Raw genomic sequence first — 27,084 nt, forward strand, 5'->3', positions numbered from 1 at the left:
AAATGAGTGAGAAACCCGTTCACATGCATGCTCACAAGGAAACCTGATGAAGAGTGGCGAAGGGCTTTAGTCACTATGACTATCTCCCATTTTTCCCTCTTGGTGGGAAGCGACATTAGCGACCCTCTGGCTTGAAACCTCCCCGCGCCTTGGCTCTGCATCTGTGCTCAGGGTGATCAGCACGTCCCTCCATCCCGTGGGCATCCAGCGCCTCATTAATGTTGATGAGCCACTCAGACGGGCGCCCCACCGCAGCCCACGGGGACATCGCTAATTACCTCCGCGGCGCGCTGTCTGCCGGGCGGGCGGAGGGGACACCGGGGGCCGCCGCCACCCGCGCCACACAAACACCGCGGCGTGCAGTGCCGCGGGGCGGGCACCTCATGCATATGCATCAGCTCATTAGCATGGGGTTGCGCGGGCCCCGCCCCCTGCGGCCGTGTGTACGGCGGCTCCCCTCTAGCCCCGCCCTCTGTGCATATCCCACCCTCATTAGCATGTAGATAAGAGAAAGCCCCGCCCCCTCATTAGCATGGCGTTGCGCGGTCCCGCCCCCGGCGGCCATTAGCGCAGCGGCGCCCTGGCTGCGGGGGCGGGTGGTGCTGTGCGCTCCGCTCGGCGCTGCCTCACCGCACGGCGGGGCGGGCGCTGCTTCTGCTGCCGCCGGCGCTCGGCGGGGCCTGCGGCTGCTCAGCCCCGGCGGCACGAGGAGGAGCGGCAGGAGAGCGCCGGAGAGAGAGAGGCAGGCGTCGGAGCCCGCGGCGGCGCTGCCGCGATCGCCCCGCTCGGCTTCCCCCATGGCCGCGGGCTGCAGGGACGGCCCGGGGCAGGAGAAGTACCGGCTGGTGGTGGTGGGCGGCGGCGGCGTGGGCAAGTCGGCGCTCACCATCCAGTTCATCCAGGTGAGGGGCCGCGGCGCCGGGGGAAGCGCCGCTGCCGCCGGGGCCTGGGCGCTGCCCGGCGCGGGGGGGCCGGGGCTGGAGCCGGCGCGGCGGGCGGCAGCTCCCGGCGGCGCCGTGGGATGCTGCCGGCGGGGCAGCGGGAAGCCCGGGGCGGGGAGCCGGCGGCGTTGTGACCTTGGGGGGCTCGGGGCCGCTGCGAGCCCCCGGGAAGGTTCTGGAGGGCGGGCGGGAAGGGGCGGCCGCCGGGCGCCGCCGCCGGGTGGGGCTGGCCGGCCGGGCGCGCGGGGCTCCGGGGCGCCGCGGCGCTGGGGACCGGCGGCTCCGGGGTCGCGGGCGGGGTCCGGCCCCGCGCTCCGCCCGGGAAGCGGCAGGCGCGGCCGGGGAGCGGTGACACTCGGCGTCCGGCTCCGAAATAGCTGCCCCGGGCTCAGCATCTCGGGCCGGGCCGGCCGGGGGCCGGGGAGCTCCCGCTGCTCCCCCCGGGAACAGCGGTGTTTGCGGCGGGGCACGCCGTGCGAGCGGGACCGGCCAGCGCCCACCAACCCTCGGAGCGCCTGCTGTTCAACTTGCAGACAATTGAACTTACTCGTCTATTCGCTTTCAGTAAAAACCACGCCAGAATAGCTATACAAAGGGTGCGCGTCAGTGTTAGGAGGAAGATCCCTTTTTAGTGTTTCGCCACGAATTCAGCCGTACCTCCTTTACTTATTTTCAGCCCCTGCCCTGTTGCTGTTAGCATTTCTACCTCTGTTTATGGTGGTAGGAGGAGACAACTCCTTGCGTTCTGCTTGCTGCTGTTGCTGACGGCAGAGCAGCAAATCTGGAGGGCATGGCTTCTTGTTTGTTTTCTTTTATTCCACTGTGGAGAGCCGGTCATGCTCTGCCTACCCCTAAGATGGTCTGCTGGGCAGCGCGGCAGACTTGTCTTTGAATGCTTGGGGCAGTGATGTTTCTCCACTAATATTTTGTTAGAACAAAATAGGTGTTGGGTGTTCTGATAGCAAAGAGACCATTTCTTTATTTCAGTCGAGTTTTTCATTCACATATGCATCCATGTGTTCATTAGCTCAACTACTCTTTTAAAAATTTAAGCTCTGCAGCATAGACTAGGGAACTACACAGAAAACATTACTTTAAATTTTTGGATAAGTGCTGGATGCCAGAATGCTTACAAGATCCAGTATTGTGCAGAACATTAAAAGAGGGGACACTTTGGGAGAATTAGTTCTTTGGAGCTAGTTTCGTTTGACTGGTGTTTTTTGAGATGTATTGTACATGTGTCTTTTGTCAGATATGTAGATGGCTGGTCAGTTTCTGGCAAAACACTGGCTGGTGGGTCTGTTTGAAGGTGATGGGGCTGGAATAACTGCAGTGTTCCCAGTGTGTGGATTGAATTCCTCATTGCTTGCCTATGGAGATAATTAAACCCTGGGCTTTCTGCAGCTGGTTTAGGGTGCCATTCAGTGCTGCTGTAGGTGATGTTGCCTGTGTCTCGCTGTGGCAGTCATGTGTGCAGCTGGATGTGGCTTCAGTCTTGGGAAATGTTGCTGAAGGGATTTCTGGATTGAGGCAGCATTGAGGGCTTTGGGATAACTTGCCTTTGCAACAAAAAAGCTGTAATTTATACTGAAGATGTAAGGAGGAAAAAAGGGGAAGTTCACACTTGATACCTTTGTATAGCCATCTTTTTTAAGAGCAATAAGTACTGCTGAGAACTGGCTAGCTTCAATATTTGGGTACTTGTAGAAATCACTAACAGTTTGAGCTTTTATTAAGTATAGATATAAATTTTGACACTTGTCTTTCAGCACATATCTGCAAAAGAGGGACCCGTGTCTGTTTTGCCACATATAAGGATCTTTTCAAATTAACAGCAGAAAAATAAATAGTTCTCTTTGAAGGAGTGTTGAGGCAGCAGCACTGTAGTGTTAAGCTGACACATTGAGGGTGAATTCTTCAAAACAACTTATTGTCAGTTTGCATTAAGTTATCTCCATCTTCTTGCCCTCTCGGCAGCTTTATCCTGAGATAAAATCTTGCCACTGCAAAGTGAAGTTTAGCAGAAAATTCAGGCTTAAAAAAAGCCCAAACAACCCAAAACAAAACCGAAGAAAAGTAGCTGGGAAAAAAAAGACCTGGGCAGTACTTCAGGTACCTTAGGGGAGAGTTTTGTGTTGTTTCTGTGCTTGCTGTGTGATTTTGGATAATAAGAGATGAGGCTTGCTGTACTATTTATATCCCACAGCGTCTTCCTGAGCTCTTAAAGCTGTGATGTTAGCAAGTGTGTGCTTTGCCATGCAGGCACCTGGGTAGTTTCTGTACAGCAAGTGTATTGCCAAATATGTTGTTTGTCTTTTAAGGCTGCACAGAAACTGCTCCAAGTTGTTTTAAAATTGATTACAAGAAAGTCACGTGCTTCATTTTTGGAATTTCTTAGGATTAAGTGACAAACATGTAGTGGCCTTCCCTAAAACATGGATCAGTACTAGCTTTTGCTGCATGACAGATCCTGATGTCAGTGGAGGATTTAAATTCTTTTTTGCTTCTTTATTGCTTGTGTTTAAAATAAGGCTGTCACCAACTGGAGCTTAAAAAGGAAAGCTTTTTCCTTCTTACTTCTAGCAAGTACTTCTATACTTGCTATTGCTTTCCTTTTTAATTTTGAGTAAAGCAGTACTCAAGTGCAGCTTTTACTTTGGTGTTTATTGTTTTCCAGTAAATCAGACTTTTGTGGTGACAGGACATCATGAGGAAGCATGTGCTGCAATTTACCTTGTGTCTTTGAAAGACAACAGGGGATTCATACTTGAAAATGGGAAAACTCTTCCTTGATTTTAGATAAAACAAAGAGAAACGTGAGAAAGTGAGGATGTAAGAAGAACCAGTTAATCTTCTTTCTCTTGCCAGCTTTCTGGGATGCCTGCACAGCTCATCCTTCCCTGCCTTGTTTAGATGATGGTGGGAAAGCGGAGAGCATTCATTCCTGCAGGAGCAGCAGTGGCTGAGGTTATGGCAGTGCAGAGTGCTCCTGCTGGCTGTCCTGCGTGTCAGAGTATAATTCCTGCTGATTGTTGTTGTGCCTCAGCCTGGCCTGAAACAGCGAGGTGTTTGTAAGGAGGCTGAGTGAGCAAACCCGTCCCGTACAAGGGAAGCTCTCTGGTGTCCTGAGTTCAGCCCCGCTGTGCTAATTAGGGCAAGTGAGGTGTAACTGGTCACTTGTGTACAACTGCCTGGGCTCACCTCTCAGACATTCACCTGACACCCTGGAGCAGCTTTAGAGTACAATTCAGCAGATCAAAGCTTTCAGTGGTTAATGAGTAGCATGTTCCTCAAAATTCTTCCTCTAGGGAGGTGCACACAGCTCGATATTGCTGTTGGTGGGTCAGGATTTCATCCTGGAAATACCAGATCATTTCCTTTAAATCAGGATATGATAGATGAATTTACTGCTGTCGAGCCTGTGCACTGGTAGGACAGGAAGTGAAGATGTTTTAATTGTGGAGGAGCGTTAATGGGATGTTGCAGCTATAAACTCTAGGAAAGCAGCAGTGAATGATAGTTCAGCGTTACACCACAGCATTTTGTAAAAGGCTAAGTGGTAGAACTAAGCATTCCTTCTGTTATTGAAAACATACACAAATAATCCATCATGCTCACATCCCAAGAGGCAGCAAACTTTTAAAATGCATTGCAGCCAGTTAACTGGCCTCTTAGCAGGCTGAGGTATTTGGGAGTATGAGCTGTGCAGAGCACACAGCTGTTGCCACAATAGCTTTTCTCCAGCTGTCATGCAGAGGTCTGTCACAAAATACCCCACATTCCCTTGTAACTCAGCCCTTTCTAATATTCAGGTTTCCTTGCTCAAAGGGAATACAGCCTAGCAACTACCTAATCACCCTCTGATTTTTTTTTTTTTATCTTGCAGTTGCCATTTACTTCATGCTTTTTTTTCCTTTTTTTTTTTGTGAAGCTGAACAAATATTGCTATTTTAGCAGTATGCAGCAAGAAAGCCACTAATATTTTATTTTCTCAAGTCTGCTGTGCAAAATACTGTTTATTTTTTATCAGAATTGACAAATTTTTGTCCTGGTGCTTTTTCCTCTTTGTACAACGATGGCTTTTGTTTTGTGACAATGACATGTATAGTTTTGCATACTGAGTAGGCTTTGGTGATTTGTATGAATGTATCAGTTAATAAATGTCACTAGATCCTTGAGATGATCTTGAATGGATGTAGTTAGTGTGGCTGAGTTGAGCTTAGTTTGTCAGTTAGCTTAATGATACCTGTGCTAAGGTACGAACATGTTTGAAACTGCTAAAACATTTAACGCGATACAAAATCTGTGTAGGGCTCCAGTGTTTGGGACTATTTTTTATTTGTTTACTGATTTCATGCTGTATTTACAAGCTCAAATCTTTCTGCCAAGTTTGTAAAAGAAAATACTTTTCCTACTGCCTTTAAAGTGCCTGTAACAAATTCTGATTGGAGCTGAGTTTACTGTTCCACTCACTAGTGAGTAAAGTGAGTTGGATGTAGATTTTTGACTCTTGAGTTTTAATGAAAACAGGCATATGACTTGCAGATAGATGGGTGAGCAGTTGTTCAGGCTTTTTTCCCCTTTTTTCTTTCCTTTTCCAGGCTGCTACTTTCACAGGACTGTTCCCATTAACTAGCAATAAACCCAAAGGTGGGTTATCTCAAAGTGTCTTTTATCTCTGAAATAGCTGTTGGGCAACAAAAGAGCTTGTTCTGAATTTTATGCTCTACATATGAATTCCAAGCTCCAAAATAGAGTAGTAAAGTAGATTGAAAAGCAACAACTGAACGTGCAGCTGGTGTTGGCCAGCGTGCTGGGTGTCTGACAGACCCTGATGTCTTGGTGCCCCATTTCCCTGGGCTGCACTTGGGATGTGCAAATCCCTCCACAGTTTCTGGGTATTCTGACTAACCCTCGGTGACCGTCAGAAAATGCTCTTGGAGTAAGTGTGCAGGCAAATTAAGGGAATGGGATGCCACGGATTCCAGGCTGCAGATTCACGAAGGGCTACGCAGGGACTGGTATGCTCACACTGAGATAAAGCCTGGGGCCTCCTTGCACTAACTCAAGGTGACAAAATACAGTTCAGGAGCAACTGATTGTTGACATCTGTTGAGGTTAAAGGTGGGAAATAAAAATCCTAATCAAAACAAAGGACTTGTGATGCAGTCACCTGGAATAATAAGGGTTGCTCGTTGCCCCTCTTGTGAAACTCGAACTGCTCTGCTCCTTGCTCTCTGCTTCCTGCTGCACTGCTACCAAGCCAAAGCCTGGGCTCACTCTGCTTACAGATCTACAGCCTGGGAAGGCAGGAGGTGACTGAGGCTCTCCTTGCAGGCAAGCAGGAAGCCTCAGGCTGCATGCGAGTGTTGCAGTATAGCCAGCAGTGGCATAATGAATCCTGTTACCCAACACTCATGCCTCGTACTAGTGCACACTCAGGGTAGAGCTGAGCTGGGTTCAAAAGCTGCCATAAATTTGGAGCAGTGCTTAAGTTCTGAGGTACTCACCATTCTGGTTTTGAGTGATTTACAGATTTTTTTTCCCCAAGTGACATTCCTTTGGGATAACCTAACCCATGTGGCAGTCCGAGAGCACCTTTCTGTGCGCTAGCTCCTAGCAGCGGTTGCTTGTACAGCGAGTAAATATTGACGTACCTTTTGGTTATCAGCTCGTCTTCTAGTGCCCCTTGCACAAGGAGTCCTGGCACAGTTTCCCAGGTCTCTCTCTGCCTGGCATGCCCTTTGCACTCCCAGGGATGAATAGGCAGCCGCTGGCCTCTCGCCCTGAGCCTCCTTCCCGTACTCAAGGGAGAGGCTCCTGCCTCTGGTTTTGGCTGCAGCTCTGAATTCCAGTGCTCAGTAGTGGTGCTGTTGGGTGGCTCTTGTAAGTAGGGCCCTTATATTCCAAGAGTTTGGAAGGGCCTAAATGGCTGATGTTTGTATACCTTGTGCAACCTGTTCGCACTTACAGAGAGCATTCCCAGCACTGCAAACGTTGTGACTGAACTCCTTGAAGTGTCCAAAGATAAATACCAGCTTCGTGAAGTGGAATGTAGCAGACTTCTGGCTGCCTGGTGGGAAGCTGGGTTTGCTGCAGACCTTCCCAAATGAGTCAGTCTGCAGGTCTAGACTAGTGTGACACAAGCAGAGTGCTTTCCCCTTTGTTCCAACAGTTCAGTTGGCTTAACTGCACCGGTTTGGTAGTCTTGTCTTCAATTATGGTCAAAAGGCACTGTTGAAGGAAAATGGAACCAGAGAAATGCACCACTTCTTGTTCTAGTTCAAGATGTGAAACCAACATTAAAACAGAAATCATGCCTGTAATTGGTACTTTTAATTTTTTTTAAACCTGTTACTCTGCATAGGACGCGTCCAAGGATTTCTGGGTGCAGCTTTGAACAACCAAGACAAACTCTTACTGTGAGGAATAGGAGGGAACCAGATTGAAAAGTTGAATTGCAAATAATGCACTTAGGGGATGTTGGCCTCAAAGTGCAAAGCCGTACAAAGTTGCTGGAGATCTGTTTTGAAATTCTGAGAAAGAGCAGTGGTAGCCTGCTACTACAGATTTCTAGTTTGATCCCAGGTGAATTATTTCTGTCTGGACAGTGTGTGAGACTCTTTCTGTTCACCTTGAACTGTATCCTTCTTTATGAAGACATGCTCTGACTGTGAACGACTTTTTTTTCTTGTCTCTTTTTTATCTTTTCTTTGCTATTTTGTATGCTCTGTCTTATGGCTCAAGTGTGGTTGCAGCTTGGGTTTGGGATAGGAACGTAATGAGAGCAGGTAACACAAAAGAAAATATTTCTTTCCTCTCTTTATAACTTAATTACTTAAAGTAGATGGCAGACAAGGGATGTTTGCTTAATATGCTTGCTTTGTTTTTTCTTATTTTTTTTTCACCATGCATATACTTAAGCTGGTCACATCCCAGTGTGTGAAGTTCATGATACACTGTGGTGCTTCTGGATGGAGCTTTGAGGTTGAAATTACTTTTTTTGTAGGTTGCTTGCTTTTACTAGGTTGTTTTTAAGAGGGTTGGCTGGGCTGCTGTGCCCGGACTGTTCTTGGTTAAGCTAAAGAAGGTCACATATTCACGTTTGAAGTGCTTGATCTTGAGACTAATCAAGCATTGTGTGCAAGGGCTGTTGTTGCAGTGAGGTCAGGGATTCTGATCTGCTGCTGGATTGGGAAAGGCTGGAGAATTTGGGCTTATGCAGAGCCTCAAACCTGACTGAGTGAGGGCTGCTGGGGAGGACTGTGTGCACTTCTCCAGTTGCATGGGGAAATGCCATAAACTCTGCTTACAGGGGGAGATCCTGTTGGATGATGGAGTTCATGGTGAATCTTTGTAACACACAAACGTGCTTGTGCTAAATCTCACAAAGCACTAAAGAGGAGAAGGTGCCTCTGGAAGAGGCTTGTGTGGAGCTCCCCAGGAGTGCATTGGCAAGTGAGGGCTGCCTGTGTGACCACGAGGGCTGTGCTGGTGCAGGTGGGGATCTGGAGGGCCTTGAGAGCGAGGGCAAGTTGATTGTTTGCTTTTAGAAGGGACTGACACAAGGCTGGGGAAATGTTTTTGTTCTTCAAGGCTGAAGAAACAGGGCTTTGCTGTAACTGAAAGTTTAATTTGATAAGCTAGCACTACTACAAGTAAGGAGAAATGTTGAGAAGGTCCCCTTGCTGCCACAGCAGTTTGCCATTACAGCTATTTACTCCCTCCAGTGCACCGAAACTCCGCAAGCCATCGGAGTTAAAAATAACCAGGGAATGTTTTTACCCAGGATCAGTTACCCTGTCTGGTTCACTGTGCAGCTCTGCAAACAACTTCATCGGGCAGTGGAGCTCATTTAAGCAGGCCTGCACCAGGTTCTCGGTTGTGAGCAGAAAGTGAAGTGTAGTTTTCGGTGAATCCAGATAGGAATGAGTTCAGGAGATAGGAATGTATGCAGAAGGGCACTATTAAAGATAGCATAAAGTGCTGGCTGTGGGACCTGCGTGCTTTAATAATTAACTAGATGTTAGTACTGACACGTAAAAATGGTGCAGTTGAAGAAAAAAATTAGTGTAACACTCACAAGCAAAGTGCTTCACAAAGATCTTTATTCAGGGGGCCTATGAGGAGTGTTATTTCTCAGCAGATTAGCTGTGGGTACACAGATTAATTACTATCAAATGTGTCACTTTCCTCAAGTCTTCTGAGCCAGAAAATAAACTTGAGCTTCCACACAACTTACCAGCAAATTATTCTTCCAGTCCTGTTCAGGGTATTCTGTAACTGTAGTGATACACTGTTAAGTCACCGGTTATATTTGCTAGGAAAAGAAATTTTTAAATCACTCTTGTTAGCATTTTGAGTTTTCCTGACAAAACTAACAGGCTTAGCTCATATTGCAGAGCATCTTCAGTATTCCTCATTTAAGCAGACATAAATCTATAAACCTGCAAGCAAATCTGAGTGTTTTGCTTCATATGTGGTAAGTAGACCATGAAATGGTAGGATGCCAGTGATAAATCTGTGTGAAAAATCTGGCATCTTTGGGTAGAAAAATGATCTACTAAATTTCTTCTGTTATTAAACTTGTTCTATGCAGGGAAAATAAGTGGGATTACAGTAATATGCACTGCTTGAGGTAGGGAGTTACTTAACTGTGTGTCCATAATATTTCTGTGTTTCTGCCTCCTTTTAAGACGGTGCTTTATGACCATGTAAAAAGGAACCTGTCTATAATATACTTGTACAAGTGCTGCCAGCTCTACTAAAGAAGCATACAGTGCTTGCCTCTAGTAGCTCACACTAACAAGCCTTCATTAGCAAAACCCAATAAAGTAATGGGGATGTATTTAAATGCATTCTGGCTTTGCATGACCCAGTATTACTGAGAATGCAATAATGAGTATATTTTAACTTTGCTTTGCAATTTCAGCTGCTGCATAGGATTTTTTCCCAGCAGCTTGTGTTTGAAGTCTTCCAGAAACAGAGCATCTTTGCCTTTGCATCCTTTCTCCTGCCTCTTCTCAGACCCCAAACTCTGTTACCTGAATCTTGGCCATGTCCTGAGAGATTTCCAAGGTGTGCCCATGTGTGCTGTATCACTTTGATTTCCCATACTTTGATTTTCCCTAAACTGATGTTGTTCCCTCTCCTTGTGAAGCAGGTCTGCCTCCTGATGGGAATTCTCAAAGCATCATGGATGGAGGTGATATCCTCCTGTGCTCAGCATCACTCCTGCAGTGCTGCAGCAAATTCTGAAGCTTTTTTTCTGATAGGTGTATGCCATGATAAACATTTTCCAGACCCTCCAATTTGAAAGTGAACCTGTGAGGCCAAGATCCTTCTTAGCACATCAGCAAAGTTAACCACCTGTGCCTTGTCTTACCATCTGAGAGTATTTAAAGGAGAACTTTTAAACTGTGAAGATAATCTTCCTTCTGTGTCTGTAGGGGCCATAAGAGGGATGTTTGTGGTGGGGATTATTTTTTTGTTTCTGGAAATAAATTGTTCTGTCTGTGGCATCCAGTGGACCAACCACTCTGAATGTCCTGTCTTGCTGCTTTTATTGCTGGCTCTTAGCAGGTTGTCACCAAGCCACAGTGCTGGTGTCTACTTAGCTTTGGTTTGGAGTCTTGTGCTTCCAGCTCTTTTGAGTCATTTTAACTGCTTCTCCAGTTGTTGGGACAATACTGTTTTATGTTGTACAAGTGATACTACCAACTGAAGGAGTGCTAAACCTAAAAGCTCTTGTCTGGTTTGATTGCTGCAGTAACTGCATGTTTAAGCTGCATGCCATACCTGGAATACAGGAGGTTTAATTCTCTGGGGGCATTCCAGAATCATCAAGAAATTATCAGAAGGGAATCAGGCTGCTCACTGTAACTTCTTGGGCATGATTTTAGCATTAAATTTTACATGAAAACCAGACCTTCTGCTGTAATGTAATTTAAGATGCTCCTGCTTCTGGCAATTACGTGGTTTGTAACTTGCTCTGTCATACTGTGTCAGCCCTGGGGTGATGCTGTAGAAAGGCTCACAAACATCCAGGTAGAACTGGGAGAATTCTTTGTGCTCATGGGGGCCAACAGAGCAATAGTACAGGGTGGGTTGGACAGGCAGCTGCTTGTGCAGCAGAGGAACCACAGGAGATGATGTGGCTCTGCCTTGTGCAATGGGGGGAAGCTGAGCCGTTCTGGGGTGCAGGCTGACACTTAGGGGGTGGCTGTTCCTCTTTTGCAGAGGGCACAAGGAAGGGTTGTGAAATGCCCCCTGTGTGTAATCCTGATGAGCAAGTCTTGCTTTCAGAAAAGAGGGTGTCCAGCTGAGGCCTCTCAGAGGTCAGGCTGTGCCAGAGCAGCTAATGGAGCCGGAGGTTTGGTTTCCTTCAGGTTCAGCTTGTAGTGTCAGGGCAGCTCTTCAGATTTTGAGGTGTGGTCTCCTGGCTGATGCAGCTGCTGAGGGAGCCTGCACATCTCTGAGAACTTCTGGCGCAGGGTGTGCTCTTTGATCTGTCCTGAGAACATTGCTTAGTGCAAGGAGATGTTTTAAACACAGTGCTTCACTTTCATCAAGGATGTTTAAAACCTGAGGCATTTCTGAATTCCTGTATCTGTGACCTAAATCTACTAACTATAGAAAATGTTTTGTCTCATGTGGAGTTTCTGCTTTGTTTCTATCTTGCTGGAGCAGTGCACCCAAACCTATTGCTGCAGACATCTCAACTTCTTTGAATTTAAAAAAGACACTTGAAAGATCAGCTTTTGAAGTAGCTAAAGAAATGTTTTTCTTTAGCTGTCTAGAAGTTTTTGCACCCATTAGAATAGATACAGTGTCTATCCAGTAACTGGCAGATTTGACAAATTATTTTTGTCAAACTATTTTTAGTCATGTATATCCTACATAGATTGACAAAATTCACTAGCATTTGTAAATTTGAAACTGCCCAGTGCCTCTGTGGTGGGAAAAGAGCTTCAGATCTGAAGCAGTTGACTTCCTTGTCCCATTATCTGCCTTCTGCCCAGTAGGTTACATTCCACACATTTTTAATAGTGGCTTCCCCTCCTCCTTAGCTGCTTTGACTTGTTTTGTGGGAGGGCTTGAATATTTCAGCTGACACACCAGAGGTTTTCTCCCAAAAAAGGAAATTGATAATAAAATTGTTCACTTAAAGCAGATTTTGAAAATAATCGAGTCTGTCCTGATCTGGGTGTCTGCTGAAATTGTGACCTGGGGTTTTAAAATCCAATTGAATTGGGAATTTTGCTCAAGATTTGAGGTTTTTGTTTGTTTGTTGGGTTTTTTTGTTGTTGTTTAAGAGCTGAAATTGCACCTTGAAATTCTGTGTTCTGTGCATTTCTTCAGTTTACAAATACTCTGAAGAAAATAAACAAAAGCCCTGCATCTCTTGAGCTGATCTCCTTAAAAAGATACTGGATGCCTGCCTGCATGAGGGAAGGTGGTGATCTGGAAGAATTTGTTCAGGGTGATTTCAGAAGATGAATAATTTAAACTGCAGCCACTTGCTTCAGACTAGATAATTGAGGCTGGGTTTTCTAACAGCTCATGTTCAAACTTTAAAAATTCCCTGCAGCTCGTGTACTTTAGGTAGCTGGTTTGTACTTGAGTTAATCCCATGCCAGTTGAGTAGCGTGAGAAATTTAAAAGTATCTCAGCTTTTCCCCTGTGCTAGGAGTTATGAGCTGCTGCTGTGGCTGCCCAGCACTATTCACCTGGTTATTTATCATCTCTTTAACTTCTTCCTTGAATGGATTGTCTCTCCTCAATCCAGAAAACACATGATAGACACAGGGAAAGGACTCGTGCTGCTTGATTCTCCTGGACAAAACCCCATGTTCTGTTCCTGCTGACTGAACATCTCCAAGTTGGAGCACTGACTTTTGTCAGCTTCCAGGCCGTGCTTTGAAGTGTGAGCTGCTGCAGAGGAACGGCTGCCACTGCCATTCCCAGGAAGATTTCCCCAGATTTGTTTTTATGTCTTCAGGATCTGACGGTCATTTCCTAAAGCTGAACATGTAGGCTGTCAGTGCCAAAACTTACTTGAAGAGGTCTTTGTTATAACTCTGCTTTCCTGGTTAAAAAAAAAAACAAACCAAAAAACAAACCAAGTATTTTTATATATATATGTATGTATATAGGGAAAACAACAATGCATTAGTGGGCTTTGATTCTGTCCCACATGTTTGTAACACGTATGGTCCCTCCAGGCAGCTTTGAGTTTTGGTCATTATGAAAGGTTGAGTTTAACACATGCACAGGAAATGAGTCTTCTAAGACTTATGACTTAAATTAAAATACTTTCTAATGCTGGAAGAAAGCTCAAAAGAGAAACTACTTGCCTTTAATTGGTAGCATCCAGCCTGTCTTTGTAAATAACATCAGCTTTGCAGCCTGTTAAAGGCTGGCAGAGCTGTGTGGTGCTAATGCTGCGATCAGAGGGACATTCACACTCTGCTACATCCAAGTTAAGCACCAAGTAGATAAGGTCTCCTGAAGGGTTTCTGGACTGCCTGTCCAGAGGCTTCACCTATGATTAGTGGAAATCTGAGTAGTCCATTATTCTGAGCGTGATGAAGTTGAAAAACCTGTTTCTAATCTATAAAAATTGAGAGAAACTAATGTGCTTTCCTGTGGTTTCTGGTGCAGAAGGCTGTCTGCCTGTGCATTCCACGCTCTGTTTTCTCTTCACTGAATGCCTTAACCACAAGGTCTCTACTTGGTAGAATATGGGAGCGGAAATAGCAGTAGGGTTTAAAAAAAAAAAAAACCTAAGAAAAAAACCCCTCTGATCAAACCCAGTGCATTCTAAAGCTGTTTTCTGTAAGTAAACAAATTGAAGGTCTTTGCATACTGCTCACACAGTTTTAGGTGGCATTTGCTGTACTGCTGCCTCTTTATGCCTTTAGATGAAACCTTTGCAGGAGTTCTTTGCTCAAGAAACCCATCAAATAATGATGCTCTCTACTTATTTGACGCGATACTTCATTATGTGTGCCTGTCAGACCAGGAGAGAATGTTGCACATTGCAATTTGCATTCAGATGTTGCTCTGTAGATCAATTTCCTAATGAAAACAAGTGGCTTTAGGTGATGGAGTGTGTTCTTGCCTTCAGGGCAGGATGTTTTAAGCTGTCCTCCCTACTAGATGTATGGTAAAGCCACTTTTGCACGTGCTGTAAATGTGTTTGTAGCAGGTTAGCAGAGGTTAGAGTTAGTAAAAGTACTCATGTTGTGAGTCTGGTTGGTTTGCTATAGTCCCTTACTTTGTACATGTTCTGAACTGGGCTTGGGTAATTTACTTCTTGTTAGCTACTCATTTCCTGTCAGTGTGAACTTGCTTGCAGAGGGAACAACTTGAATTTTGTTTGTTTTTGTTTGTGGATTTTATAATTGCCGCATTTCATGCTACAGAAGCTCTTGGGTTGCCTTCTTTCTTTGCATGGGGTAGCAAGGCCTTTTTGTGCTGTCCCTTCTGCACTCTGGAATCAGCCTCTGCAGGACTACTGGCTCCAGAAATAAAGTGAGGAATGGAGGGATTGCTTTGGAGAGGACTAAACAGCAAGTGAGAGCAGCAGAGTTACATTTCAGGAGTACTGGCTCCCCTCCTGGAAAGTCTTATAGGTCCTGTCAAATTGAAAGACTGTAAACTAACATTGTGTGGCCGATGATGGCATGTGAGTATCATTTGGCATGTTGAGATGATAAACAAGAAGGATCTTCCTTGGAAGTTGGTCCTAGACTGTGGACAAATCTGATCCTTTCTGTGCTATTTGTGGAATCCATAAAAGTATCCTCTTTTCTGAGCTTGCTATATGCCTAAAGCATATTGGTCTAACACGGTTTTCAAAGGCAAAATATTTTGGTAATAAACAAATTAGAGTTACTTTTTGCCAGTGACTGTTCACAGTGTCTATCCTGAAGAAGGGAGCTTGCTTCACTGAAGATTTGTTACAAGTTAGTAACATAAAATCAGAGGGAGAGATAGCAGCTGCTAGTGGAACCAGCTTGTCTGAAGTGGAGAAATACAACTAGCATGATTAAATTATTTTTCATCAGCCCTTGTCCTCCTTCCCTTTGATCATCCTTGTAGGTGGCTTAGACAATGTGTTTACTAATTCTTTTTATGAGCTATATTCATCTGATGTGCACCTCTGTTTTCCAGATTATAATACTTTTCTCCTAATAACTAATGTCTTTAAAAATAAAACATAATAAAACAATATTCTCCTACAACTAATGTCTGTAAAAGAATAATGTGTAGAGAAGTCAGCCTGTATCTTCTAATGCAAATGAAGTAAAAATCATGTGGTCTGGCTGCCCTGTGCAGGCTGGCCTGTAAGTTTAGAAAACAAGTTTATTTGAGCATTTATGTAAATTCTTTGTAAGAATGAGTGCACACGGGGCAGAAGGGAAATCACCTTGCTGGAAACCCCCGGAGCAGATCTTGAACTGTATGCTGTTACTGAACTGAAGTATCTGAATTTGAACCCTTAGTTTTTAAGTTCACACCTTCAACACACTAAAAATCCCAAAGCCTGCCAGTCTTCATGTGGTGGTGATGATAAACTGGTCAGTGTGAATATGCTGTAGGAGAAAAATAAATTCTTTGGATTTTTAGTGGTGTGCCTTCCTTATTTTCCCTTAAATCTTGAAGCCTCCTAAAATACTAGATTGTTGTATTCAGAACTGGAGTAGCAGGAGAGGGAGAGAAGAATTTATTCTATTCAAGTGCAGTTTGTTTGAAGAGTTATTTTTGAAGGTTTGTGTGGACCTACCCAAGTGACTCCAAAGATTTAGCTCTTAGGAAATGGTGATAGAAAACTGGGCTCAAATCTGTTTAGATAAGCACAAAGTTACGGTTTTGCAGAAGGATGAGAAAAATGGTTTGTTTACCTGAATGGAGCTGAGCTGTTTTGTGTGTAGCGTGATGGTGCTTCTGTCCTCTTCTAGCTGGGAGGGAGCATTTCCCTAAAGCAAAGCTTGTGATCAGAGCAAGATCTCTGAGCCAAAGGTCTTTCCTTCCTGTTGATGGGTGGTCTGCTAAACCTTGGGATTCCATTTTAGAGATACCATCTTGTCAGGATTTGTGTAACTGCAGCATAGATGGTGTCCCAGAACTTTTTAATATGAGGTAAAGAGCAAGGAAAGGATGCAGAAAGTTTCTATATCCAATGGAGGTTTGCATGCTCTTGATGGTCTCATGTTCTGTAGATGCATTTAATAGTTTCCACAGTTTGCTGCTGTACTGTAAGGAGAGAATTTTGATGTGAAAGCCCTAATCTGCTTGCCCAATTACTTAAGGAAAGCTGTGTTTACAAGCTTTAGATGGCAGAACCATGACTGTCTGAGGGTCCAGGTGTGGCTGGGTCGGTGTATGGAGCACTTGTGCTTCCAACAAGGAATTACAATGCCATTGTTTCGTGAGAAAGGTTCAACCTGAGCATCTAACTCTGGACAGGAATTGGGAACTGTTTCCCTTCAGCAGTTCATGTGCTTCTGAATGGGAAGTGTTTGCTCTTAATTTGATCTTTAAACTCCTCTTCCCCTTGGAGGAACTTCACTCACAAATGGGTAGGGAACTATTTTGGAACCCGCTCTAATGTACTGCTAAGTAGGATGTTGGAGAAGAAAATACTAAACAGATTTTCAGTGATCCTAAGGTCTATGTGACTAGAAAATGCTTGCAGCTCAAGCTGTGAATTTCTGAAATAAGGCTGGATTGCCTGTAGATGTGGTGTTTGATACAAATCATGTTTTTTTATCTGTTACTTAGAATCAGCTCCAGCATGGGGAGTGATGGTGCTCGGTGTGAAATTGCTCCAGTCTTTCATTTGCCTTCTTTACTGCTACCATAAATGGCCATAGTGTAAAAACATTAGTTGACTGTGTGTGGCGTCTGAGTGTGTAGCACCTCAGCTGAATGTTTGCTTGCAGTTTCTTGATGTGGTTCATCATAGATGTGGCTTTTTGACACGTGAAAGTCGGTGTTTGCAAGTAAAACTAGTTTGTGGCGTGAAGTAGATCTTAACATCAGAGCAGCTCTCCCAACATGCACCTTGAGTGTGCTGTGTCTCTGGGTTTTAGTGGAATGAGAATGGTCCCTTACAGCAGATATTTGGCTTTTTTGCTTTAGTTGTAAAAGCATGTGGTTTAGGGTTAATTATATTCTCACTGGGGTAGAACAATCCTTGCTTTTAAGATATACGTGCTCTAAAAGTGCAAATGCCAGGATTAACACCCAACTGGGTGGGTCCTCCAGCTCAAAAACTCATATATTCATCTAACAATCACAGAATCAGACTGGAGAAGACCTCTGAGGTCATCAGGTCCAACCTTTGACTGATCATCACCATATTACCCAGACCATGGCACAAAGTGCCTCATCCAGTCTTTTCTTGAACATTCTTAATATCAGTGCCATAGATATTAATTAATGTTAGTTATCTCCATTTTTTTCTATTCTGTGCAGTGTCTGCGATAGTTTAAAGTGAAAAATAAACTCCCTCTGAGATTTCTGTGTGTTTCCCTGCCCTGTGAGTGTGACGATGCTGACTAAGAGTGGTACTACACCCGCAGGTGCACAGGCGAAGGGGTTGGTTTTAGTGCAACCACATGTTTTGCTGGTAAATAAGGTTTTTTTTTTAGATGGAAATCGTTGCTTGCTGAAATTTGTAGACTGACTACTAAGGGCAAAAGCATTTTTAATAAAATTTAAGGACATAAATGTGTATGCATTTGACAGTTCTTTGACACCTGAAGTTGCTGAGGCTGAGAATTCTGGCGCTGCTTAAGAGCATTTTAATTGTGCTTACTGAGGCTTTAGGATCTCTTCCTTTTCCCTGTAGATCCACTAACAAGCTTATTTAGCAAGACAGTGCTTAAAACCAGTTCTGTGCTATGAAATTGTACTCAGGATCAGCAATGGTAAAACCACTCTGTAGTTTCTGGTTAGGGGAATTTGAGTGTGCGCATATTTCCCTGTATGTGAGTTAGGACAATATTGCTCACATTGTGCTTTTAAAGTTTTGACTGATTGGGAGGACAATGCTACTCAAGCACTTCCCTCTGTCAAGCTCCCCAGTGAATATTCCAGTTGTGAGTGATTTGGCTTTGTGTCTGCTGTGCTGCTGGGGTGGGCCTGTGTGTGCAGCTTGCTTGGTGGAACAGAAGGGTGGCCATCCATGCATCTTCTGCCTGGAAAGCGTCCTCTGCCCAGACAGCCTCTCTCCCTTGCTTTTCTATGGTTCTGATGTTGATGGGACTTCATGCACACTGCAAAATAATAACTCAGGAAAAATAGGTGCTGCCCTGTTTGATACTCTTCAGCTGAGTATAAGCGAGTGTGGATCTGAAGGAGGGGCACAGACAATGTTAGGGCTGCACACAGGCTTCATGTGTCACTGTGCAAATGTGCTAATTTAAAAGTGATCTCACTGAGTAACCTTGTGCCACCGAGGTGCAGGGTCTGGAGATGCTGCAGGACAGCATGTTTGGGCTGACTTGTGGGATGCTGATGCAAAACATGGAGTGGAGCCATCAATTCTGTCTTCCCAACCATGAGTCTGCTGGTTTGGGTTTCCTTGTTGGTTTTATTTATATTTAGGATAAAACTCTCTCTTTTACCTCTTGTGTTTCTTCTAAGAATTTCAGCTGTCTGCCTGTAATGTAGCAGTTCCAGTAGACATGGCTTTGCTTCTGAAGAGTCAGAAATGAAGTGCTACACAGCCTGTTGTAAACAGTGCTCATGTGCTGTACTGTGCCCCAGCCACTTGATGAGAAAACCAGGCTGAATTATGCTGTTGTCAGATGGGAAGGAGTATAACCTTTGATCTTGAAATCTGCTGGTGCTGAGAGAGACTTATGAAGACATTCTTCAAGGACATTAAGATTAAACTGCTCTGTGAGCACTGATTAGGCTGGAAAGGAAAGCGTTGTACTCCCCTGGTATCTGTGATGGAAAATACTCTGCATTGCTGTTTTCCAAAGTGGTTTGTGCAGCTGAAACTTTGTTTCAGTTACACCAGTCTGCACTGCTGGCTCTTGCCCACCCTGTATTTGATTTCTAAGCTTTTCTTCTTCCAGAAACCTGGAATTTTGAGGATAGTGATATTAATTTGAACTATTATTTCTGAAGCAGTAGTGCCCACATCTGTGAGACCAGCCTCTGTTTAACACACTTGTGCTTTCTGCCAGGCATCACACCTCATCCTGATCTCAGGTCAGCCTTTGTCACCGAAATATCTGTGCTGCGATCTCCCTGCTCTCATGGGGTAGGATTTCTGCATCTTGCTCCAAAGGTGGAGTGGCTTACCACATTGCTTTGCTGAGTTCAGTTTACAATGGCTAAATCTGGGTTCTTTTCCTTCCCATCAGTCAGAATCAGACCTGTTGAACACCGTGCCCAAGCAGTGGGACAAAACAAAGGCTTTAGTGCCAGGAAGGTCTGAACACTCTGTCCCTAGTGAGAAAAGGCTTACGCAGCCTGCCCCACCTTGGAAGAGATCCCCTTCCTTCCTTTCCACTCTCACAGTCAGGTGCATTAACCTGACACCTTAGGTTTGAGCCACAATAAAAATACCCTTAAGATTTTTGTTGTTTGGCTCTAAATCGCAAACTGAGGTTGTAAGCGCTTCTCCTTGATGTGTCTGGGTTAAAAATCAGACGGTGAAATTTGAATCTCTTGAAAAACTTCACTTGGCAGAGGGAGCATGAAGGTTGTGGAGCTTTTTGCTGGTTTGGGAGTGAGTGGTGTGAAGTGCTTTGTTCTGCCTCCTGGTCCCCGTGGGAGCCCGTGTGCTGGCCTGGCTCAGAGCAGCCAAATCTGCAAGCACAGATCACATGGAAAAAAACACCTATCGACCAGTGCAAGTTCTCCTTCTTTCTGAGGTTTTGCTGCTTAGTCACAAACTTCTGAGAAATGCTTTCAGGTGGGCGAAAGCACGTTTTCATCTTAAAATACAGTGTGATTGACTGATATGGATGTGCAAAAAACCCCTGGCTACTGAGCTGCTGGGCCTGCAGCATGGGACCACTGGGCCTTGGGTTAATCAGCCTGACTTTCATGCCCTGCCACTGTGGTGTGTGGAAAACTTTAGAAATTGATGTGTTAAAAGTGTATGGTTTTTCTGTTGGAGTTTTTAGCATTAATTTCTTGTCAATGGCTTGCCACCTGCAAACTGTTCAGGCACCCTTTTCTAAAGGAAAGTTACCCAGTGTGTTTTTGTTTTAATTAATTTTGCGGCACATCTTACCATTATAATATATGCACCATGCAGCCTCTGATGCTTGCATTCCTGAATGAGTAACACACTTTGAAGGAGTCCATTATTTCATGGGTAGGCAACCAATTATTTAATTATCATTTTAAATTGTCATACTCCAGGATAACTGCTATGTGTTCTACTGAGCTGGGTGAGGATCTGGGGGGAAGGTTAGAAATTATTAGCCTTGCTAATGAAAATAGATGGCTAAATAACACTTACACAGCTGTAATTTCAGCATTCCTGACATTTCTGGTTATGACACTTTGCAAACTTAAAGATAATAGTAATTGTCTGTAGTCTGCAAAATTAGTCTAGACAGTCTAATCTAAGGCCAAAAGGTTGGAGTTGAATAAATATGTAATTTGGGCAAATAAGCTGTTAGAGCTGTGCTTATCTTGAAGCAATAGTTCTTATTAGATAGAAGTGCTATTTTATAGCTTTTCCCTAAATAATTAGCTTTTAATGATCAGTCAACAAATCTTTGAAAAATAAAGCACTCCAGACTTTGCTAATGAATCTGAGTGTTAATGTGTTGGATATTGTCCAAGCTGGTGTTCAAAAATTCCATGGAATTTACTGGTAATAGAAAAAAGCCCTACAGGACAGGAACTAGTGCATTGCTATCAATGTCTACAATGATCTGGCAGTGTAAATAAAATGTGTTACTGGGTCTGAAAGAGTCATTTCAAGGTTTTTGTTTCCCAGCAGAACAGGTGGTATGATCAGAACTTCTGGAAGCTTTCATTCTTTGGGTTCAGTCCCTGTTTGGCCTTTACATATTTAAGCAAATTGTGTATTAATAAAGTAACTGAATATATTGAAGTTGGGTCAAAAGGTGTCTCTTGGGTATATAATGTGAACTTTATTGAGGTACCTTTATTGTGGTTTACATGGCTAGTATTTATTTGGATGAGGGATTTTTATAATTTTTATGTGGCAATTTGAACTTTCTGATCTCTGGATCATCCTGAAGGCAGCAGGGAATTACAGTGGAATGTCAGGACTCGGGATGATAAAACCTCCCTCTTTCACTAGGATGTTGCTGTAGTTTAATTGTAGAATGAAATTCTACCTTATAAATATTTAATCCTAGCTTGACTCATTCTAGAAAACTGTGGGCTCTGGGATTAGTGGGTTAGTCAACCTGATTGTATCTCCATGTTAAACAAATGCTTTAAGAGGAAGAATGTGGAGAATTTACCTTCCTCATGCTTTCTACCTGACTCTTTCTGATGAATGGACTCAGAATAAAAAAGGTGTTCACTTCAGAAAATTCTGATTTTAGCTTGCTGTGGAGTCCCAGGGATCAAACATTTTCAGGTACTTAAAATGTGAAATAGGGATTAGAGTTGCTTGAGTGCAGCTTTGTTTCACTGGCTTGTTGGGCAAGAAAAACTTCTTACTTTAATTAATTTAATTAATGTAATTGTCTGGCTCCAAATGTCCATAACCTAAGCTAGACAATCTGAAAAGTCCAAGTTGATGAGAGTTATGAAGTGGGTTCTTTGTGAATAGACTGGAAATGCCCTAAACATGGGTCTCCTTGGAGCCACTAGGCTGAAGTCTGTTGCTCACTGTGGTACAGTTACATCTAAATTACAGAAGTGAAGAGAGATTTTAATTGACTAAGTCTCCTCCAGTTACTTAGTTTATAAACCAAAATCTCTTAATTACGCTGTCTATCTTGAGGTTGATTTGATAATGATTTCTTGTGTATAGGGAAAAAGTAATCTATGACTTGCCGCACCCGGGGATTTTTGAAGCAGCCTTACTTTTTCTCTTACAGCTGTAGGCTGGTTATACACAGTCCTAAAATCAGATATGTACTTTAAAAAAAATCACTGCTTTCTTGAGAAAAACCTTGAGTTCATAGTGAAGAGTTCATTGTGTGAGCTGCTAGTTTGAAAGCTATCTAAACATGATAAAACTTTCTAGATGAAAAGATGGTGTGTTATGAATGTTTTTAACATTCTTTGAATTGCAAGTGGTTAAGATGAGGAAGATGAAGTACCTGGTGTGTTCATAGTTCCTGCACATATTTACTGCGAAACAAAAATGAAATGAAATTAAATCAAGACTCAACTAAGCTTGCAGTATAGAATATGCTTTACAGTCAGACGTGTTTCAACTTGAGAAATTGCAGAGCTGCCTTCAAAGAACTCTGGAGGTGGTTACTGGCATTAAAGGGCATTAACTGAAGGCATTACAAAGAAGTCTGCTCAGACAGTGAAAGTGCATCTCCTCTGATCTTGAGCAATGAAAACTGCACCACTGGGAAGTACCAGAGAGGCCAAAGTTTAGTGCACATATTGCCTAAACTGGGTGTCTTGAGTGAGTGTGCTTGGTGTGGTTTGGTTTTTGAGAATTATAAATTGGAGGGAAATGCTCACAGGGTGGTGAGCTGTTCATACCAAGTTGTGTCCCATGGGGAGAGCTGCAAGCTGGGAACTGAAAGGAGACCTAAGCACAGTGCAGATTCAGTTTGAGTTTAAAAGGTGGAAGCTGTCTTTAAAAAGTATCAATTTGCTGTTTTTTAAGGAAGTTCATATTTTAAAAGATGTTCACGTGCACTGCAAAACATATATGAAAAGAAAACCCACTCTCATCAGTATTCACATGATGTTCGTGTGGCCAGCACCCATAATTTGAATCATATAATCCTTTAGATTGGAAAAGGCATTTAAGGCCCTCAAGTTGAGACTGTCCTGGCATCTGATGGTGTGTTTAAGCTTGGCAGTGTGTTAGTAAAAGGGCACCTAACTTTTCAGAAAAATAGTTTTAATGGTTATTCTTGAATTATTTATTCAAGAATGAATATTCTGGAATATTAAGACACTTTCTTTTCCCCAAGCAAATCTACTATAGCTGGGTTTATTTTTATTTTTTTTTTCCACTGGATCTTGTAATTATCTCTTTAGCAGTTACACTCTCCAGATTTCTACCTGTAAATCCAAGCTGTTTTGCCAGCCATGCCTTAGGTGCCAGGGAGAAAAGAAGGGTGGGGTTGGAGAAAGTAAAGCTGCTTTATTTTAAGTAGCAGTTAGGGGAAGGGCGAAAATTAGCAGACAGTTTTTTAGGTATGTTGAAATGTGTAAGAGCTGATGGATTGTTCCCTTTCAGTGCACAAAATTCAGTTTGATTTCAGTCTTTCGTATCCCTGAGTGTTGGTCCAGTACTTGACTGCAGAGTAAGTTGATGCTCCAGAACCAATCTGGTTTTTAAATCTGTCACACAAGCCAGTCCTGCTTAACTGGGGATGAAGTCTGAAATTTCCTAGCATGCAGCTATCTGGAGAAATATCATTGGAGATGAGTGTGCTAATGGATACAAAATCCAAGTGTTCATTTAGGAAATGCAAAAATTAAAGGTGCACAGACAGATTTATGTGTTCACATTCAAACTGAAGATACTTTACCTTCCATACCCCTTCCCCCTTGCCCCCCATCCCAGCTCAGCTTTCCCCACACCTGTGAGGGATGCAAAACCAGTTTTGTTATTAGGTATTCTGGGTAGTGAGCAGAACAAAGCCCATACAGAAGAGAGCCATGTTATATTTAGCTACGTGGCTAAAATATGCCCATGCACTGAACAGAGTTTTCTTAGCAGTTTTCTTTTTCTGGTGTGTTCACTCAGTGTCCATGGAGGGAGAGGGACAGAAGTCTGTGGTGTGTAATAGGACTCACACTTTTAGTGTTTCCAGGCTAAGCACAGCTTTTGAGAATCCTTGCATTGCACAAAAAAATTTAAGGAGAAGATTTACCTCTACTTAACCAAGTCAGGTGTTTATTTCTGTATCCTACTCTCCTCTGTCTTCCAGTTGTATGTTGGCAGGGGAGTAATCTAATGGATGTACTCTGAGGCTGCCATGGCTGGTACAACAACTTTTCATTTTCCATTATTATTGTCTTCTTTAGTAGATCTGTTAATGTTTGATTAAGCATCATGTGTTGTTTGGTATTTTATATATGTGTGTTGTTATTTTTTAAAGAACAAATTAAAATTTTCAGTTAGTGTATGAATTTCCAAAGCGCTTAGCTTGTACATGTCTCCTGTCATCTTTCTTTCACTATAACTTCCTTCAGCTTAATCCTCTTCTGTCTTTGTGACTTCATGAAATGTTTCACATCACTGGGTAATGGCAGTAATTGAAGTTACAAATGACATCTGTTTCCCTGGACAGCCATAACAATGCTGACAGTACACATTAGGGCACTGGGAAGTAGTGCAAATTGAGGGAAGCATCATTGATTACTTGCAAGCACTGACTATCTTTTAATTTATATTTCTTGGAAGAAAGGAATGGGTGCTCTTACTGTTTGTATAATTAAAAGAAAGAACCTCTTAAAGATTTGTAGGAATATGGGATGATTGGATGATGACACGCTTAGCCTTCTGTAGCATGAGGCAGTTTTCTAATCATTGTTTCTTTAGTCTGGCCTTTATCAGGATAAGGCTAGACCTTTGGTCTCCTATTCTCCCAACATTCAACACCAAAATATTTGCCCTCATTCTGTAAATTATGCCAGCAAAGCCTGCTGAGTGCAGTTTGTGTTTGAAGTGCTGCTGGGTTGCTGTGGGTACCTCCTGCAGTCCTTTTCTGGCACTGGTTTGGGCACTGCACAAAACCTTTGCAGAGGTGGCAAAGCTGTCATCAACCCCAACAGCATCCTCCTCCTGCTTTTCCAGCACCAACCAGTTCACCCTGTCTGGAAACAGTGGGTCCTAGTGAAGCACCTGCTCTTGGGGAGGTGTGTGTTTGCTATTGGAACAAGCTTGTCAGAGACTCTCTGATTAGTGGTGTGCTTTTAGTTTGTTTGGGTTTTTCTGTGACCCAAGTGCTTGCGGCTCTGTGAAATGCTAAATTCGTGTGTTTTGCTCTGTCTGTTCCTTTATTCTGGAATGCAGTCTGGGTTTATGTTTGCTTCTAGATGTCAGGGTTTTTTTACTGCATGTTTTCCTTGTTTTCTAGCCAGCCAACTCACATAGTCTAAAGGAGTGACTTCTCCTTTGTGCTGTGAAAGGAGGTTCTTTAAATCCCTTGAGGTGCTGGGGCCCTGGGCTGCTGCTTTGCCTGATTGCCCCTTCAGCTGGGCAGGTTAGACCTGGACCAGGGCAGCACAGTGCTTGGGAAAGGTGACAGGTTACTCCAGCAACTTGCCTGTGGTGACATAGAACCTGTCTGCTTCCTCCTCCTCCTCCAGAGACAGGAACATAGATCAGAACTCCTAGAAATGGTCTCTCACTTCCTTTGCCAGCTGGAGGAGGGCACAGTGTGTTGCTGGGGTCACTTTAGTACAGACTTGGCTTCTCTGCCACTCTTAGGTAGAAGAGTTGATGGCAGAGGCTGTAAGATGTCATGGGTGGAAGGACAATGGAAGTTGCAAACTGAGCTATGCAATCAATCATTTAGATCTTAATTCATGGTCTGGGAAGACTTTTATGGTGTAGCCAAGTACCTCAAAGAGAAAGGTGTCCACTTTTGGCCCTACTAATTGGCCATGGCAGTGGAGCTCTGGTCCTAACCTGTGGCACTGGCTTTGTCTATGGCTTGGAATGAATGCTGGAAACAGTAATTTAAATGAAGAGAGCTTAGGTGTCTGTCGTTCTGGTTTGAATATTTCTGATGTGATCAGTGTGGTGTGTGATGGGGCTGTAGCTGGTGCTGCTACATACAACTGTGTGTTATATGCCCATGGTGAAGACCTGGCAGTGCAGGGAGTGAACTGGGCTTCACAATGGTTGAGTGGCTCAAGAGCAGGCATATTCTTGGTGAAATGCAGGGGGAATGAGGTAAAACCTAGAGAAGAGATGATAGTGTAAAAGGCAGGCAAAGGAGAGACTGCCAGAAGAAATACTCTGTCAAGGAGCACAGCACAGGAATGTCTTGGGATCTTACATTTCAGGTATTTGGTAATTTATTCAAGTCCAAAGTCAAAGCTTTGGTGTTGGTGGATGCTACACATGTTTGTTTTAAGTCCTAGCATAAAAATTATAGCTAGGGAGGATTTTTGGGCTGTTTGCAATGCTCAAATTGCAGATGCTTATTTAAATCCAGAGCTGGTCTGTAACTGTAGCTGGAGGGTGGAAACCCTTCTATTTCCTTGCCTTTGCTGGGTTTGAACCAAAAACTTAAAACATGTGGAAAAAATTTAAATAAGCAACCAGTGGCTCTTTGAAACATTATGTGTATGTTTAGTAAATACAGATGGAGATTATAGAGACAGCAAGGATGAATATATATTTTGGCATGTAGCTCTCCTTTAACTCACTCACAGTGGTGGTGTGCTCTCACTGTGCTGGGCTGCCTTTCATTGCATGGCCTTCCAGCCTGGTGTAAAGAGAAAGGGAGGAATGTTCTGCAGCTTAGGGAGGTAGCATCCTACTTCTCTCCCACCCTAAAAGTGCAAAAGTTATCTCCTGACTTTTCATTTTGTGCACTCTTTATTGCTTATGAAAAGTGGCATAAGAGCCATGCATTGGCACTGAGGTTTTCCATCAAAGGTGTCTTTACTTAGCCATTTTTATTAATTTATGGAGTAGGACTCCAAGCTTGTCAGCTAATGGAGGAATTTCTCTATGTGTATTAAAGTCAACAAATAAATGGAGGAAGAGGATAAACTTGAGCAGGTTTTCATATCTTACCAAAAGTCTTGAATGATTGAAACACTGATTTAGGGATTGCTATTGCCTTAAACAAAGACTGCTGGAGCAGTATTCTGTATAGTGTCACTGTTTCCATGCACTGTGAGTAGAAACTCCTGTGAAGGTCAGGAGGTCGTTTGAAATGCATTTTAAGATGACAAATGTGTATGTAAGAAGGGATTTTAGTGGTGGGTTCCCCAACTCTAAGTGATGTAGGCAGTG

General features: G+C 43.6%; 1 protein-coding gene across 1 annotated transcript in view; it reads left to right on the forward strand.

Annotated features, from left to right (window-relative positions):
* The first annotated feature begins 551 nt into the window (after positions 1-551).
* RRAS2 (RAS related 2) overlaps positions 552-27,084 on the forward strand; it is a 41,666-nt gene continuing 15,133 nt past the window's right edge. The window contains exon 1 of the mRNA XM_005486626.4: positions 552-902. Within this exon, the coding sequence (XP_005486683.1) occupies positions 798-902 (105 nt within the window). The 5' untranslated portion in view covers positions 552-797. The remainder of the gene's footprint in view (positions 903-27,084) is intronic.

The sequence above is a fragment of the Zonotrichia albicollis genome, chromosome 6 (assembly GCF_047830755.1).
Source record: "Zonotrichia albicollis isolate bZonAlb1 chromosome 6, bZonAlb1.hap1, whole genome shotgun sequence".
NCBI classification, from domain to species: domain Eukaryota; kingdom Metazoa; phylum Chordata; class Aves; order Passeriformes; family Passerellidae; genus Zonotrichia; species Zonotrichia albicollis.